General features: G+C 45.1%; 1 protein-coding gene across 3 annotated transcripts in view; it reads right to left on the bottom strand.

The window, feature by feature from the left end:
* Positions 1–17500, bottom strand: part of daam1b (dishevelled associated activator of morphogenesis 1b) — a 176110-nt gene that overhangs the window by 48124 nt on the left and 110486 nt on the right. For 2 of the 3 annotated variants that reach the window (XM_063223554.1, XM_063223555.1), the window contains 14 exons: positions 17069–17163; positions 13161–13380; positions 12820–12933; positions 11796–11906; positions 11265–11368; positions 11081–11147; positions 10841–10958; positions 8771–8909; positions 7387–7445; positions 6821–7008; positions 4995–5351; positions 3643–3750; positions 1816–1848; positions 964–1061 (listed from right to left, as the gene is read on the bottom strand). In XM_063223554.1, the coding sequence (XP_063079624.1) occupies positions 964–1061; positions 1816–1848; positions 3643–3750; positions 4995–5351; positions 6821–7008; positions 7387–7445; positions 8771–8909; positions 10841–10958; positions 11081–11147; positions 11265–11368; positions 11796–11906; positions 12820–12933; positions 13161–13380; positions 17069–17163 (1811 nt within the window). The remainder of the gene's footprint in view (positions 1–963; positions 1062–1815; positions 1849–3642; positions 3751–4994; positions 5352–6820; positions 7009–7386; positions 7446–8770; positions 8910–10840; positions 10959–11080; positions 11148–11264; positions 11369–11795; positions 11907–12819; positions 12934–13160; positions 13381–17068; positions 17164–17500) is intronic. The other variant, XM_063223556.1, reaches the window with a different exon arrangement.

Consider the following 17500-nt stretch of genomic DNA (forward strand, 5'->3'; position numbering starts at 1 on the left):
GGAGCAGCATTATGGTTTTTTTTTTAATCTTCTGATGTACAGGCCACAGGCAGGGTTGCCAGATGAGACTGATTTCCAGCCCAAAAATGCTCAAAGCCAGTCTGCAAGAACTAAATCCCGCCCAATTTTAACTAAATTCTATGACCATAATTCTGCAGAAAATAACGCCCAAATGTCAGTTTTTGCCCTTTTACCCACAGACGGTCATCCTAAGCAACCCAATTGGGCTGGAAATCAACTTGTCTGGCAACACAGGCCACAGGCAACTGCTTCGAGAGATCCATCAAAGCCCTCCGCCAACAAAGGGACCGCTAGCTACTCACGCTGTGTGCCGTGACACACAAAATCGCTGGAAACGACCACCAGGTTTATCTCGGCCGACCACATCCAGGTTTAAACAGGAAACATTAGCCACCGCTCGCCCTCAATTATAACATTTAATATCTTGGCAGGCGCAGCCCAGCAGCATTTTTTTTTTGTCAGCCGAGAGAAACGACTTCCTTGTCCAGTGGCCAAGACTTATAGCAACAGGGGAATTTTTTTGTTTCGCAGCAAGTGATGTGGCATTCCATCACTTTGAGCCCCAAGCCGTACTGCTTTCTCTTGCAGAGTTCAAACATACGTGAGAAGGCAGGAAATCCCCCTTAAAAAATTGGCTTTAAGAAATGAAATGGGAGGAGATGACGTGCTTGAGGCCAGGTCTCGCTACGCTACTGAAGGCACAATGGTGACCGAGGGCAAGAGGACGCAGCGCTGTGATTAGATAGTCCCATTGTGGATACAGACAGAAATGAAAACAAGGAGGAGAGGAGAGGAGAGGAGAGGAGAGGAGAAGAGAAGAGAAGAGAAGAGAAGAGAAGAGAAGAGAAGAGAAGAGAAGAGAGAGGAGAGGAGAGGAGAGGAGAGGAGAGGAGAGGAGAGAAGAGAAGAGAAGAGTAGAGGAGGGGGAATGTTCTGACTCACCGAGACAATAGGATGTTGCAGTTCTGAGCCCGGCGGCCATCAATAACAGACAACTCCTTGACTTTCTTCGAGCTCAGGGAATCGTCCTCTGGCTCTTTCTGCGGAAAGGAAAATGACGATTAGTTTGCGTGCATGTGCGTGTGCGTGTGTGTGCATGTGTGTTCAAGAGCGGTAAATGCAGTCCCTGATGTTTTTGTCTCCATGTTCCCCATTTACACGAGATCTTGACGAATGACAAGTAGTACAGTACATTTACAGTGGTACAGTACATGTGAAGTCAAAGAAAGACAAAAATATATAACACGAGAGAGAGAGAGAGAGAGAGAGAGAGAGAGAGAGAGAGAGAGAGAGAGAGAGAGAGAGAAAGGAAGAGAGAGAGAGAGAGAGAGAGAGAGAGAGAGAGAGAGAGAGAGAGAGAGAGAGAGAGAGAGAGAGAGAGAGAGAGAGACAGAGAGCATCGACGCACAAGGGGCCAATAAAGGCAGAGAAAGAGTTTGATGGCTCGAAGTTCAAGTAGTAAACTAAAGGATATGTGAAGAGGCTGCTCTCCCACCACAAAGGCCACCACATTTCCTATCATTTTAAGATGTTTGGACATGAAGAAGGAACATACAGTCATACACTGTAACAAAAACAAAACTTAGCTGTAGCATAATCATGACTGAAAAATATCACTAGACACAATTTTACACACAAAAGAGAAAAGAACACAGAGTCATCATGTAATTCTAAGCAATCGAAATCCTACAATGATTCAAGTGAATTGAACGTTCACGTGGAGAAAATGGGACAAATACATAAAGAGGGACGGACAACGAACTCTTCTTCAGAGTAGGACACGAGTAGACTCACCTGCAGTCTGCTGTTATTGACCATAAAGAAGTCCTACATGGCAGCCAAGAAGCAAGGGGAGATGCGGCACACGTTAGGAAAAGAAGCGCAAGTTTGGTGAATAACAGCCATACAAACAAACAAAAAACAAAACAAGCTCAGAACAAAATGATCATGGTGAATAGTGGTGGTAAGTGATGGTGGTAACTTGTCACTGGTGAAATGTGGAGAAATGGGCCTGTGTATCTATGCAAGCAATGCAGTATAGGTAAAATGACTAATGGTGCTTAAGTAGTAACTGTGTGCACAGTGGTAATTTGCGTGCAAGGTTGCATTAGGTGTTATCTACGTCATCAATCAAGCAGTCAAGTTTTTTTCTTAGATGATATACTGAGAATATCACAGCATTTAGTGCGGTACATAGAAACAAAAAAGTGAGTTTAAAAAAAAAAACGGTGGTAAATGCTACAGGCATTATCGTGTCAATAACAGTCAAAAAAAAATTTTTCGTTGTGGTTATGCTTTCAAATCATCATCATTGTCATCCATCATGCAAAAAAAGTGCAGTTTTACTGTGGTGCCTCATGCAGGAAGGAGAGGAAAGAGAGAGAATAAGAGAGAGAATATTGTCGGGATCTTTTCCTTTTCTTTCTTTTCTTTACTTTCTGTTTCAGACAGGGCTGAAATCACCATGCAATCGTCTATTATTAGCGCGCCTCGAGCTGACACATCCTAGTGTCTGTCCAAAGCGCCATGAACGGGCGCGTCTGTTTTCCCCCTCAACAAGGGCCGTCCCTGTTCCCCCGCTGGTGGCACCCGGGCCGGCCGATCAGCATATGCATTATTCCAACTTCAAGGCGGCTGGAATACCATTGCTACAGGCGCTGCAGGCCTGCGGGCTAGACCGAGCCAACTCACCAATGGACTCCCCCTCATAAAACAAAACAGCCCTCTTCATTCATTCGTCCCTCGTACAATTTTTTTTTAAATTTAATTTTAGTTTTTATATTCAGGGAGGGAACGAAATGATTTAAATAAGGACTCATCAGGGGAGGTTATGGGAAAATGTCTTACGGTGTCGGGGGCCAAAACTACAGTTTGTGGACTTCTTCTCCTGTTTCTTTTATTATTTCTGCTGATGACTCACTTTCTCTGTTTTCAAGAGACACCATGAGGATAGTTGCTGCCTGTGATGCATGAATGATTCCCTACATCATTGTTCCCCAACCAGGGGTACATGTACCACTAGGGGTATGTGAGCACACTGCAGGGGGTACTTGGAAAAATCTAATTATTATAACATATATATGGAGCAGTCACATTAGGACAGAGAAAGCGATATATAACATGAATTAGGGGTTACTCGTGGCACCACTACGCGAGACAAAAAAGGTTGGGAAACACTGCCCTACATGATGTACAACAATAGTGTTCCTCAACGGGGGGGCGTTGGGGAGCCCTAGAGGGGCATTGAGAAGTATAGAGCTGAGTGGGGATGGGGATTAGTTCCCATTGGGGGCTATTAGTCTATTTTATTTTTCAACACTAAGGGGGCATTGGCAGGCTTATGGTGAGGTCAAAGGGGCGTTGGGAGGGTTATGATGAAGTCAAGGGGGCGTTTGTTCAAAAAAGGTTGAGAAGAACCACTGTACTACAATAATATCTGAGGTGCAATGCAGTTCATGCTGTCTACAGCGTTCAAGGTAACAAACCCAATGGTGATGGCGTTGTAGAGATAAGAAAGAAATGAGTGAAGGAAAGAGAAGAGGTGTAGAGGAGAGAGCAGAAGACAAGGCTAAACATACAGAACGTGTGTTTGCCCCATATTCTACTGTGCATATACAGTACCTGCTGTCTCTGGTAGGCAGAAAAAGTCTTTTCGATGTCCACCAAATCGAGTATCTTGAAGACCCGGTTGTCATCCACCTCAGCCCACACCGTTCCCTCCAGCTTGTTCTGCAGAGATGGAGAGCTTAACATCACAACTGTGGACCCTTTCACTTAGTCAGTCAGTCTCTCAACACTGACACATCATTGGTGTATTTCTCAAAACCATAGTTGCTAACTACGTTAGCTACTTTGTCATTTGCAATGCAATTTCCCATTGGCAACTACCCAAGTTGCTAACTGGCTAGCAATTATGCTTTTAAGAAAGGCACCCCAGAACTGTGAAGCCTTGAATGGTAACACCTCAGATTTGGGTTCACATGTAGTTATCCGGCATAGGGTTCATACAGGTACACTATGATACAGTCATTAATACAGGCCTAACTTCTGTCTATTTCTGGAAATGCAAATGGCGGACCATGGAGAGGATCCCCCTTCTCATGTATGAAAAGTGCAATTTCATACTGAATACTGGAAATATTTGTTTAAAAGGTAACATTTGTGAATGGGCAGCATGGATTCTGGAAATTAACTACTAAAAATATTACACGGTGCACTGGGTTGCAAAATAAAGTGTTACCCATTTAAATTCTTCCAGTCAGTAAGTCAGTCTCTCAGCATTCCAAGTGGTCTACCTCACAGAGAGGAGGCTTAATCCCAACCCTGTCTTGTAGGATGACACGGCTCATATGAGGCAATAAACCTTTACGGGTTCTGGCAAAAGTTGATGCGCTCATGAAGCGGAGCAGTTATAGATCAGTCTGACAACATTAGATCTCACTGTAAACTCCAACGATGCAAGCCGCCATCTCTGGTCTTCAACCAAACAAGACATGCAATACGTAGTAAAAGTGTTTTAAATGCAAGACTTCTATCGTCATGTCTGCCCTCAAAAACCAAGTGTCAAGTTTGCCCTCAAAGCTCATCATCTTGGCCAATTTTGAATAATCTACAAGCAAAGAGAGCCGAGATTAAAATGCCTGCACACTATGATTTGCCTGGTAGCAATGTCGCTGTTCATTGCATGAAATTATAAATTATTTTAACTTTGCCGACTTAAAAAACGGAACGATTATCACATTTATTTCACTTAATTCATTCACTTTCACTTCATTCATGTGTGAGTGTGTCTGTATGTGTGTGGTGGTGTGTGTGTGTATGTTTGTGTGGTGTGTGTGTGTTTGTGTGTGAGTGTGTGTATGTGTGTGGTGTGTGTGTGTGTGTGTGTGTGTGAGTGTCTCTCTGCACGTGTCTGGACGTGTCTACGCATGCATATCTGTGTATGTGTGTCTTTGTCTGTATGGGGTACACACCTCAGCCAGTTTGGACCAGTTGAAGGACTTAAGCGGGTTGGCCGGCTGCGGGGTGTTCTTCTTCTTGGGTGCGGGTCCCAGGGGTCCCAGGGGTGCTCCCGGGGGAGGGGGAACTCCACAGAGAGGCGGCCGACCGCCGGGAGGCGGCGGGGGGCCACCAGGGGGCGGAGGTGGGGGAGGTGGCATACCCATGCCCATCATGCCACCAGGCGGTGGAGGTGGTGGCGGTGGCGGCATCCCCATCCCCATCCCCATGCCCATGCCCGCGGGCATAGGGGGTGGTGGAGGGGGTAGGGGGCCGCCTGGGGGACCGGGGATGAGTGGCGGGCCACCGGGTACACTGCCCATCTGCCGTTGCTAAAAAAAAACACAGGGAAGATTACTCTTTAGCATCGCTGCTAAATGAGAATGCAACTATTGAGGTAGAGTGTTTAATCAGGCCATTTATTTACTACATCGCTGAAAACACAAGGAAGATTAAATTTGCCCTCCTAGTGACGCAACAGCTTCAGTGTTGCTACCAGTCAGGTCAAGAGCAATGCAAGTACTTTCTGAACTCCCACAAAATTGGGGACTAATCCCACTTTGTTGGGAAGCAAACAATCATTAGCAAACCAAGGGAGGCCGTTTGAGAAATGTTATTGTTATGCTCTTGGTCAGACCCAAGTTTTGAAGAGATTTGAAATTCGATGATAATCGGTAACACTTTACAATAAGGTTACATGAGTAATGATGGAATAATGTCTGAGGTAATGACTGATTAATAGTGAATAAACATGTGATTCATGTATGCAGTAATGTCTACTCCATTAGTAATCAATACATAATGATGAATGACTCATGATTGGAATAATAATGATTCACTATGAAGTAAATGTAGTATATCAGGGGTTAACTAAGGGTGTGTGATCCAAATGTTAATAAATCATGTGTTAACATTGCAGAAAATGTTCATACCATATCTTTCAGATCATATATGAATCAGACCTTAGTTAACGGTGCAATCGGAATTACTGACCATATGTTTCCATTATTACTGCACAGGTCTGATTCATATATGATCGGAAAGATATGGTATGATCTTTTTTTCCGCAGTGTTAACACATGATTTATTAACATTTGGATAACCCCTGATGTACCACATTTACTTCATAGTGAGTCATTCATCATTATGTGTCGACTACTAATGGACTAGACATTTCTGCATGCATGAATCACATGTTTATTCACTATTAATCAGTCATTACTTCAGACATTATTCCGTCCTTACTCACGTAACCTTATTGTAAAGTGTTACCTGATAATCAGGCTATCAGCTACAGGTAAGTCTAATGTCAATAATGTTAATGCAATGTAACAATGCACCGTGTTGAGTTCCTGTAGCCTCACTGAGAGCTCCGAAAGCTGCTGTTTGACCATGTGGTGCTCTTCGCTCTCCCTCTCCAACTTCTAACTAGTTAGCCAATCTTTCGATCACAATCAGTGACTCCAATGTTTTCCTTAGAGCCGACTAAGGGTGTAAATAATAATCGAAATGTATCGATGCATTGATCCTACGGCCAACGATTTCATCGAATCGAATCGTATCGTATCGTGGGGCATTCTTAAGTATCGAAAATAATGAAATCGTTGGCCCCTGTCCAATGCCCTAGCTCCATAACATAAGAGACGTAGAAAAGTAGTTGGAAAAAAATCAAATCAAATCGAAGCGTGGGGAATTCTTAAGTATCGAAAATATTCGAATCCCTGCTTTAAGAAATCGATAACGTCTCGTATCATCATGCAGGATGTGATTTACATCCCTAGAGTCGACATCGTCAGCGTACCGTGTTGAGTTCTTGTAGCCGCACTGAGAGCTCAGACAGCTGCTGCTTGACCATGCGGTGCTCTCCGCTCTCCCTCTCCAACTTCTCCTTCATCTTGTTCAGCGTCTGCATCATGTCCTCCTTCTCCTGCGTCTTGGCATCGCACTCCCTCTCCTTCTTCTCCAGACGCTGCTGCAGCTCTTGGTGCTCTGATAAGGAGGAGGAGGAGGAGGTGGAGGTGGAGGTGGAAGAAGAAGAAGAAGAAGAAGAAGAAGAAGAAGAAGAAGAAGAAGAAGAAGAAGAAGAAGAAGAAGAAGGAGGAGGTCGAGGAGAAAAATAAGAAGGAGGAGGGAGATGAGGAGGAGGTGGAGGTGGAGGTGGAGGAAGAGGAAGAGGAAGAGGAAGAAGAAAAAGAAGAAGAAGAAGAAGAAGAAGAAGAAGAAGAAGAAGAAGAAGAAGAAGAAGAAGAAGAAGAAGAAGAAGAAGAAGAAGAAGTTGAAGAAGAAGAAGAAATAATTCAGCTTTTCATGACATTTTCAAATGGATATTTGTGAACTTCACATCACAAGGAAAATAATGAGACTCACCCTTACGCATCTTCTCGGCTTGCTCCTTCCACTGCTTGACCTCATTTTCATTTACAAGCCTGGCAAGGTTAAGTGGAGAAAAAAAGCACTGTAAAGCATAACTTGGGCCTTGTAACTTATTTTATGTTTTGATTGGAAGAATAAGAAATATGCTGCCAACTCAATGACATTCATTTCTTAATCATAAAAGTAGAAAGAGAAAATTGTTGACAATAAAAACGTGGGTTCTGTAACAAGCATTGTGCTTAGACTGGAAAAATAAGAGTAATCAAAATTCTCTCCAAATTAAAAAATCAAAAACTTGGAAGACTGGAAGAATACAAAAAATATCGAAATCTGTTGAAACAACAGACAAACAAACAAATGAAAAACTCGCGCCTTATAATTATGTGTAGATACAGTACTTGCACTGGAAGAATGGAGGAATCTCACATCTCAACACATCACCACAAGGAGGAAAAGAAAAATCCTCTGCTAAACCCCATTACTGAGTCCTCAAGGGCTTACGTACAAGCTGCACTCACAGGGGTGCTGTGGTTTATCGCACCATGTACAGTGCCTGTGCCTGTAAGATGCCTGTGGAGACCCAGGTTCGAATCCGGCCTCAGTCATTTCCCAACCCTACACCTTGTCTCTCTCTACGGCCGTTTACACACTAGGGCGGTAAAGCGTCGCGGAACGGACGCAATTTTTACTGGCATCGGTGAAAATACATTGAAACATATCTGTCCTTACAAACTGACCGGCTGTAGTCGGGCGTCAGCGGCACGGGAGCTGGCTCCGCTCCGCGCTGCATTTTGGAAAATAGAACTTGAGCGTATTTTTCACGCCGGCGACCGGCGGTGTCTCATTCAAATGAATGGCAAAGTAGCACGCTAACTTTGGCTGTGGGGGGGTTTTGAACAGGACTGGTCGCGCACGCCGACGCTGTCAGTGTAAAAGGCAGAGTAGAACACACCGGCCAAAACTAAGCAGAAAGACCTCGTTCGTCTCGCGTCCGTTCCATTCGGCTTTGGTGTGCCTGACGCCTACCACTACTTTCCTGTCCAAAACGTCCCTGTCTTACCTCAGTAAAGGAAGAAGAGCAGCTGCAATGTGTGCAATGCATCTATCTATCTATCTATCTATCTATCTATCTATCTATCTATCTATCTATCTATCTATCTATCGATCTATCTATCTATCTATCTATCTATCTATCTATCTATCTATCTATCTATCTATCTATCTATCTATCTATCTATCGAAGCAGCACTCACATGTGGATAACCTTGAAAGGAATCTCAAATCTCAATAAATCACCACAAGGATGAGGAGAAACACTCTCCTGAATTCCATTCCACTACTCAACTCAACAAAGGGCTCAAAAGCAGACAGCACTCACATGCGAACCACATTCTTGACGTTGAAGTTCTCCAGCGGGGTGACGTCGGGGTCGTAGCCTTTGTCGTTCTGGAGGACCATCTGCTGCACGATGCGGTCCAGGAGGAGCCAGTACTGCACCGTGTTGCCGCTCCTTTTGTCTGAGGAGCAGAAATCATACAAGGTGATTAATGCCCCCAAATGTCATCAGACGATGCCCAAGCTGTAATGTTGCTGAGGTAGTTATGTTACTATTCCCAGTGTGGAGGTTGAGGATGAAACACAGCGGAAGCCAGTAGAATACTGTACTTTGTTTCCGTTCCCTTTTGTCAGGCTGAAAGGTGTAGGCATTGTATCCAAATAAATTGTATAAAAATTGCAATCTTGAGCGCCTCTGATTTCCTCTGATGTCTTGCATAAGTTTGAGAGTCCTTACTCCAACGAGCACCAAGGGGAAAGAAGTGAGCACCCTGAAGCACTACAAATTCCTGTTTGTTTTCTGAATGTCTAAACGCTTGTTGAGCCAATGCCCTTCTGTACTGTTGCTGAGTAGCTACTGTCCTCCAGTCTGGAGACTAAGGGGACAACATGGGAGAGCCAGTAGGCTACTGCACTTCCCTTTCATCAGAGGAACACTAATAGAAGGGTGTGATTTAAATAAATTAAATCAAATCAAATCATGATATTGCTTGTGCTCATCTTTGTCGTGTCTCCCTCCTATTCAAACAGAGGGTCAATGTCCAAACATTTGGTCCACTTCAAAGTAGAAGTTGACAACTCACTGAAATGTTTGAGTGTGCAGCTTATTTCAGAATGAGAAGACACGCTGGGAAGTTCTTGAGTTAACTAGCATACATGCTGTATAAAATGAGGTTGACATGTATTGGGTTATTGTTTTGAGGGGAAAGCGTCATTGTAGATTACAAAAAAAAAAAAAGTGTCTTTCTTTGTGCAAAATGACAACATGACTGTTTTTGCAGTGGGTCTTTCACTTTCAATTACTACATCATCAACCTAGCACGAAAGTATTTTGCTGAGTCTCCCTCTAATTTTATGTGTACATTTATCTCAAGAATAACAAAATAAAAATATATTGATAATGATAACAATAACCATTTCAAGCATTTGTACTAACCTGCTGCATAGATTTTTGACAATAAATTCAACTTGACTTGACAATAAACCACCTAAATTGTCTAGGAAAGTGTTTGTCTACATGGTTTGTCCAGCATATACTCAAACATTAATCACAAAGTCACTAATCTGGTCCATTCAGCACCTGAGGGGGAAGAGCACAGAGGACAATTCATCGGAATGCGTTTAAGTTTGACCTTGGCCTCCTTAGCACACAGTGAGGGGGGCGGACAGTTTACATTACTGAAGCGTTTTACTGAAGCTGTGCGGGGGTTTTAATGTTTAAAAGGGGTGAAGACAGCTTCGCTGTGCTCTAGAGCGGAGCCAAATACAGCTGTGGCTCCGTTTACGATGAGAGGAGAGGAGAGGAGAGGAGAGGAGAGGAGAGGAGAGGAGAGGAGAGGAGAGGAGGGGAGGGGAGAGGAGAGGAGAGAAGAGGAGAAGAGAGGAGAGGAGAGGAGAAGAGAGGAGGGGAGAGGAGAGGAGAGGAGGGGAGGGGAGGGGAGAGGAGAGAAGAGGAGAAGAGAGGAGAGGAGAGGAGAAGAGAGGGCAGAGGAAAGGAGAGGAGAGAGGGAGGAAATGAGAGGAAAAAAGACGAGGAGAAAAGAAGAGAGGAGAGGAGAGGAGAGGAGAGGAGAGGAGAGGAGAGGAGAGGGAAGAGAACAACGGGCCGTTTGTGCAGGGACCAGGGAGGCAGGCACCCGGGGGAACACTACACTTTGGGTGATTGCAGAGGTCAGGACATGATGTTTTCCAATGACGGAGGTCAAGGCAATCGTGTGTGTGCGCGCGCGCACGCTCGTGTGTGTGTGTGTGTGGGTGCGCGCGTGTGTGTACACATACCAATGTGTGCATGTGTGCGCTTACTGTAAGTGACAACTTGTGTGTGCATGCGTGTGTGTGTGCTTGTATGACCCCTTTTTGCGAATGTGCGTATCTGCGTGCGTGAGTGACTTACGAGGCATGAGAAGACAGTGGTGCAGCACAGACATGAAGTGTGGGTACGCGTCCGTGTGGTTTATCTTCTTGCGGATCAGCTCAAACACCTGGCTGGCACTCTTTGTGTCAATGTGCACCTGGAGGACACACACGCGACACACAGACATAACATTTACACTCTGCGCCATAAACAACATAAAACCAAACGAGAGTAAAAGCCACCACTCAAATGAAAACAAAAAAGGGTCCTTAAACTTACGGATTCGAAACGTCTCGCAACGGCAAGCTCGTCCTCATTTCTCAACATTTCGAAGAAATCTAAATGCCTGTGAGGGAAGAAACACACAAACAGCGGTTAAAGGCAGATGAATTATTAGAAGTCAATGACTTTTGAGACTTGACAACTGAGAGTGAAGTTGTAAATTCAAAGAAAAAAAACGTACCTGTCTAACGTAGCGTTTTCGTGAGACCTCAGCTTGTCAATGACGGGCTGGATGCCCAGCATAAGGAACTCGTATCTTAGATGCACCCTGAATTCCAAACTCATCTGTGAGACAGAAAAACAAACTGGGACTTTTAATATGAAACCCAACTACGTATATAACAGCAACAACAGATGCTGAAAATAATATAACATGAGGCACATATGGTCATAGGTGTCAAAAATAAAAGTACAAGTAAAAAAATAGAAACACAGTTTCTCAAGTAACTTATCTGAGTAACCAGTAGACCTGTGTACTTGTCTTACGATCAGCTACCTCTGCACTGGTTGGATCAAGTTGGTGGTGGGTCCTTGTAAGGTTTTCAGCATTTTTCATTAACAACACAGGCTATCTATCTCATTAGGTACAATGGAGCAAATGGTGTAACGCATATGTAATGCCATGTGCTAGTGTTGTAATTACACCACAAAAGTACTTCTACTTTCACTTTTGACACCTCTGCATATGGTAGAGTGTGGAATCAGTGCTTACCTCCCCTGCTCCTTGGCTGAGGACAGCGTTAATGAAGGACATGATGGCTGTTTTAAGGCTGACCTCATCCCTGTACCGGCCCGTACTCCTGTCCAGGTCGTTTAGTAATGTCTGAAAAAAGAGACATTATAAAGTGTTACTCTTCAAAATCCCAACGCTTACTGATGCCTGAGAGACGTTTTGCTGAGGAGGATGATGATGTGTTAATTCTCTCAGCTACTCAGACAGAAACAACATCGTTTCAAAATGTCTAGGAAGAGACGTTAGTGTTGCCTTGAGTCGAAAAGCAGGTTGGTAATCCAAATAAAAGAAAAAACAGCTATCATAATGGACTCATCTAGGTTAGGTACAAAACAGTCAATGCTGAATGACAATAACCACCCTTGGTCTAACTTTCTAAACTTACAAAGGACATATAGGGGAACAAACCGCATAGGATTTGGGAAATCTTATTTATTTAGGTTGAGAAAACCTTGAAAAAGTGTTGCAAGTATACAACCATCAACTGCACCCTACTTGTCGCCATCCGACTCCTCATCACCAAAATGGGCCAATGATGGGTGAAAATTGAGGACAAGGACGAGGAAGAGGGAGCTGCAGAATTGGGTGCCCATTACATTGTGTAAGAGAATTGGGTGCCCATTACATTGTGTAAGATGATTCTCGTCTGCTCCCTTGGGGCGCCATTTTGGGCTGTCCCTCTTGCACAGGTGAGGCATAAATGCAATTTCGTTGTGTGCAGTGAGCCCTGTGTGCTGTGGAGTGCTGTGTCTCAATGACGATGATAGTTTCCCAGGTGAGCTTTCTTTCTCTCAAGGCTGTTGGCGGCTAGCCAGGCTGTGCCCTCCTAGTGACACCCCACCCACTTTGTCGGAAACCAGTCAATCAGTAGCAAACCTCTGGGAGGCGGGTCAACCATGCCGTTTGGGAAACATCAAGTCTCGAAGAGATTTGAAAGTCGATGATAATCAGGCTCGTTGGCGGCCCTAACATAACAACGGCTGTGGCGTCACCCATGTCTCACCTGGAAGCGCGTCCTCTCGCAGGCGAACTTCTGGTAGTGCAGCATGGCCTCCAGGATCTTCCTGTGGCCTCCAGGCACCAGGCACACGGCCCCCATGATCTCCAGCACTGCCACCTAGGGGTGACACAAGGCAATGCAAGGCAATGCAATGCAATGCAAGTCAGTAAAGTAAGGAAGTATTTCATTTTAAAAATTGAAAAGCATCACAACAGCAGTCAAAATGGATACAAAGCAAGGCAATACAACACAAGTTTACTTGCACATTGCATCCCATACAGACACACAATGCTAGTTCAATGTCCATCCTTTATACGTTATACAACCCTGCACATGACTCTCACCTTGGTCTTGACGTTCTCTGTGGCCAGGCTCTGTGCGATGATGTTGATGCTCTCGGTGTGCGAGAGCACGTGGGCGCGCCCCTGCGAGTTGTTCATGAGCGCCTTGATGCAGCCGATGAGCGAGGTGTGGATCTGGGACTCTGTCGTCTCGTAGTCCATGGTCTTCAGGAAGTTCAGGATGCACGTCAGGCCGTCCAGGTCTATGAACCGCGTCACAAACCTGCAAGAAATCAAGAAGCACGGGAACAAAAATAAGCATATGAGTGTCAGATTAACAACATTGTTCATGGATTACATTTACAATTACATTTACATTTAGCAGACGCTTTTGACCAAAGCGACTTACAAGGAGGACATTCAGACAAGTACAGAGTGTGAGGTCAGTACAGAGTACAGCAGAATGCAAGTAATGTAGACCGGACAGAGAGCAGAAAAATGCTCATGGATATTTCATAGATTTGTGTCATATTGTTAGCTAATGAACCGATGAGCTAAAAAGTGATGATACACAGGGAAACGTTTTGAGCAATGCTGCTGGGCAACAACATGATCGGCCCGATAACATGATTGAGAAAAACTGTCTACAGCCGAAGTTCTCCTGATAAAAGTGTTTCACTATTTAACTGTCCAAAATAAATCTTATAAGTGAAGTGAAAGCCCCATTGGGAAACTCCAACACCCATTGTCATTGTGACACAGCACTCCACTGCACTCAAGTGAACAGTGCACATTGCACACAACAAAATTGCATGTATGCCTCACCTGTGCAAGTATCATTACCCAAAAGCGTTGCTCAAAAAAGTTGCCAATACTATCCTCATCGCCTTCAACTAGTACCAGCCCTTATACAATTTGTTTGTTTGGCCAAATTGGCAGCCTGTTGATGTCTGAATACTTCTTGTCTATGGGATGTTAGCCAGGCCGTCTGTGAGCCTGGCACAATAGCCAAGGCTATCGCCTGTCAAACAACACCACAGCAATAGGATATGACTGCTGACAGTGGTCAAAATAACAATATTCAAGTAATACTATACACCTCTTCTGATGCCACAAGATATCTACTGTATACTATCTACTATTTGTTTTGGTTGTAGTTATTTTAAAAATATAGCTTTTAAATTGTTTTGTTTACTGGTCCAATGTTAAAGCAAGATCTCAGGCTGTATAGGATCCAATCCCAGCCAGTAACAACATTCCTCTAGTTGTATCTAATATTATTCATATCTTCAGACACTCAATGAACATTGTATCGACCATTTTGTTGTCGCTATTTCTACATTTTAACATGTATATTTTCCAGTCATATTGTGAAGTGGTGAAAAGGCAAGCAGCAAGATGATACACTGTGTCCAAAGGCCATAGGTTTCACCTTCAGACAGCACAATTATTTGGTCTAGTGATTTCATCTAACAGTGTTAATATAGACCTGGACCATGGCTCAAAGATCTGGGACACTGTGCTGTTGTGCTGGGGACCCAGGTCTGTTTCCGGCCTGAGGTCAATTCCCAATCCTTCCCTATCTCTCACTGTGTGTCTCAAACATCTTTGACTAATTCTTTACTAAACCCCACTGATCTCCTTAGATAATTTACATCTATAATTTACATCTACTGAAACAAGTTCTACAGTCATTGAGTCCTTTTTCACTGGAGCCATGTCAGTCATTTCTACAGTACGGTGGCATTGTTAAGAGGTCAAATTGTAAAGACGAGAGACTACACCTTTTTTTAGGCCAAGGTCATAGGCTCCACTCCCAGGGAGCATAATGAAGTGGGCCTGGTAATGAAACGTGAAAAGGGGGTGGGTCGACTCTCGCCCCATGCCTCATAAAAACCAGCCAGGGAAGCTTTCCACCGAGATCTGAGCTAGCAGTGAAAATAATTAACTCTGAACGGACCAAGAACAAAAGAGAGGGGTGGGCGCGGGGGTCACACACGGGCGCCATTTTGATTTGACCCTCATGCCAGCGAGACCTTTGACCTCCAGGGGTCAGGATTAATATCCTGGGCAGCAGCCGGCCGGCACACACACTTGAGAGTGTGAGGAACTAGGAGGCTTAATGACACCGGCCATATACTCACAACTTGCAATTACGCACACGCACGCGCACGCACGCACGCACGCACGCACGCACGCACGCACGCACACACACACACACACACACACACACACACACACACACACACACACAATCCCAGTCACACACACACACAAACACAATCTAAGAGTCAAACAAACACACACACATATATATAATCTCAGTCACGCTGACACACACACGTACACACACGTACACACACGTATACGCGCACGCGCGCACACACACACACACACACACACACACACACACACACGCACACACACACACGCACGCACACAAACACACACACACAAACACACACACAGTCACTACAATGCAAGGCAGATGGACGCCACATGTCCCGCCGGCAGTTCTCTGCTCTCCGCTTTCTCCTCTCAGCAGAGCCAGAGAGAGAAAGAGAGATTTATGACATATGAGGTCAGTGTAGCCAATGACGGCTCTCCCTCTCCGCTCTCCACTCCGCTCATTGTTGCCAGATTGGGCGGTTACCTGCTCAATTGGGCTACTTGGGATGGCCATCTGCGGGTAAAAAACGGGAAAAATTGGCCATTTGGCGTTTTTTTTCTGCCGTTTTGGGTCCATAGAAGTCAATGCAATTTGTTGAAATTGGGCGGAATTAAGTGCATTTTGGCGTTTTTTGAGAAGCTTTTGGGCGGGATTTGATCAGACACATCTGGCAACACTGACTCCGCTCCACACTCTCTCGAGGCAGCCCGGCAGTGAGGCAGCTGTGGCCAGGCAAAGCCCACTTCCCTCTTTAATTAGGGCCGACAAAGTCGCCACGTCTCTAGCTGGAACCAGGCATGGCGACATGCCTGAAAAGCATATTAGCGCTCTGGGGGGGTTGACCATTGTACTGGGTAGGGTTGGTGGTGTGTAGTGTGTAGTGTGTGTGTGTGTGTAGTGTGTGTGTAGTGTGTGTGTGTGTGTGTGTGTGTGTGTGTGTGTGTGTGTGTGTGTGTGTGTGTGTGTGTGTGTGTGTGTGTGTGTGTGTGTGTGTGTGTGTGTGTGTGTGTGTGTGTGTGTGTGTGTGTGTGTGTGTGTGTGTGTGTGTGTTGTGTTGACTATGTGTGTGTTGCGGGTGGTGGTGATGTCGTTCTATAATCACTCCAAGGAGAGACTCTGGAGCGAGTTTGGAGAGGCTACGTCAGTGGCAGATGTCAGGGTTGCACTTGCACATGCACACATACTGTATGCACTGTATTCTATGCAGAGCCACTGGCGCTAACAGCTTTGGCCAGGCCCAGGACAAAGTTATCTGAAAGAGTCCCCTACTTGAAAAGAAAAAAAATGGACTGCATTAATATAGCGCTTTTCGACTCCTTTGAGCACTGTATGACTCACGTTCACTCACTCACACTCACATTCACACACTGGTGGCCATGGCTTCTGCTGCCATCAGAAGCAGTTTAGGGTTAAGTATCTTTCTCAAGGACACATTCATGGGGGTCAGACAGAGCGGGGTTTGAACCTGCAACTCTCTGGATGTCAAACAGGTTCCTCTACCAACTCAGCCACCACCGCCACTCAACACACAAAATGGGCTGTCAAGGGTAAGCAGTTAGGGCCCCAGACATGTAGCCCAAAGGTTGCCGTTTCGACTCCCAACCCACCAGGTTGGTGGGAAAAGTTATTAACCAGTGCTCTCCCCATCCTCCCCACTTGTCTGCTGTGGAGTGCTGTGTCACAATGACAATGGGAGTTGGAGCTTCCCAGTTGGGCTTTCAGATTTCGCATGTAATGAGGACCAAGTTTGGGCTCCCATTTCTCCCTGGGCCCCGTCGACTTCCCTGTAAGCTGTACGTACCTCATGGGCTGCGTTCGGAGGGCTGTCTTCAGGCTCTCCACAGTCTTATTTCGCTCCTCTTCATCCTCCTTCTCAAGGGCCAGCAGAGTTTTCCTCTGAAAATGTATAAAAAAGACAAGTGTTAACTTCAGGTGGAAATCCCACTTCAAAAGCAGCAGATCCCCCAGCAGGTTCCAATGTTTTACAAAGATACCCGCGGAGTTAGCCTGGTTCTCACCGGACCTCAGTGTGTGTGTGTAGCTCTGGAGCTCCTACCAGACCTCAGTGTGTGTGTGGCTCTGGAGCTCCAACCAGACCTCTGTGTGTGTGTAGCTCTGGAGCCATTTTTGAAGGAATTTGTTAATATTGAAGCAATACATTCTCAGATTATTTTTTTGATTGGAGAAATGGAATCCTGCTTCATGCTCGAATAGTAGTGGAGCTCATGAAGCT

The sequence above is a fragment of the Engraulis encrasicolus genome, chromosome 18 (assembly GCF_034702125.1).
Source record: "Engraulis encrasicolus isolate BLACKSEA-1 chromosome 18, IST_EnEncr_1.0, whole genome shotgun sequence".
In the NCBI taxonomy this organism is placed as follows: Eukaryota; Metazoa; Chordata; class Actinopteri; order Clupeiformes; family Engraulidae; genus Engraulis; species Engraulis encrasicolus.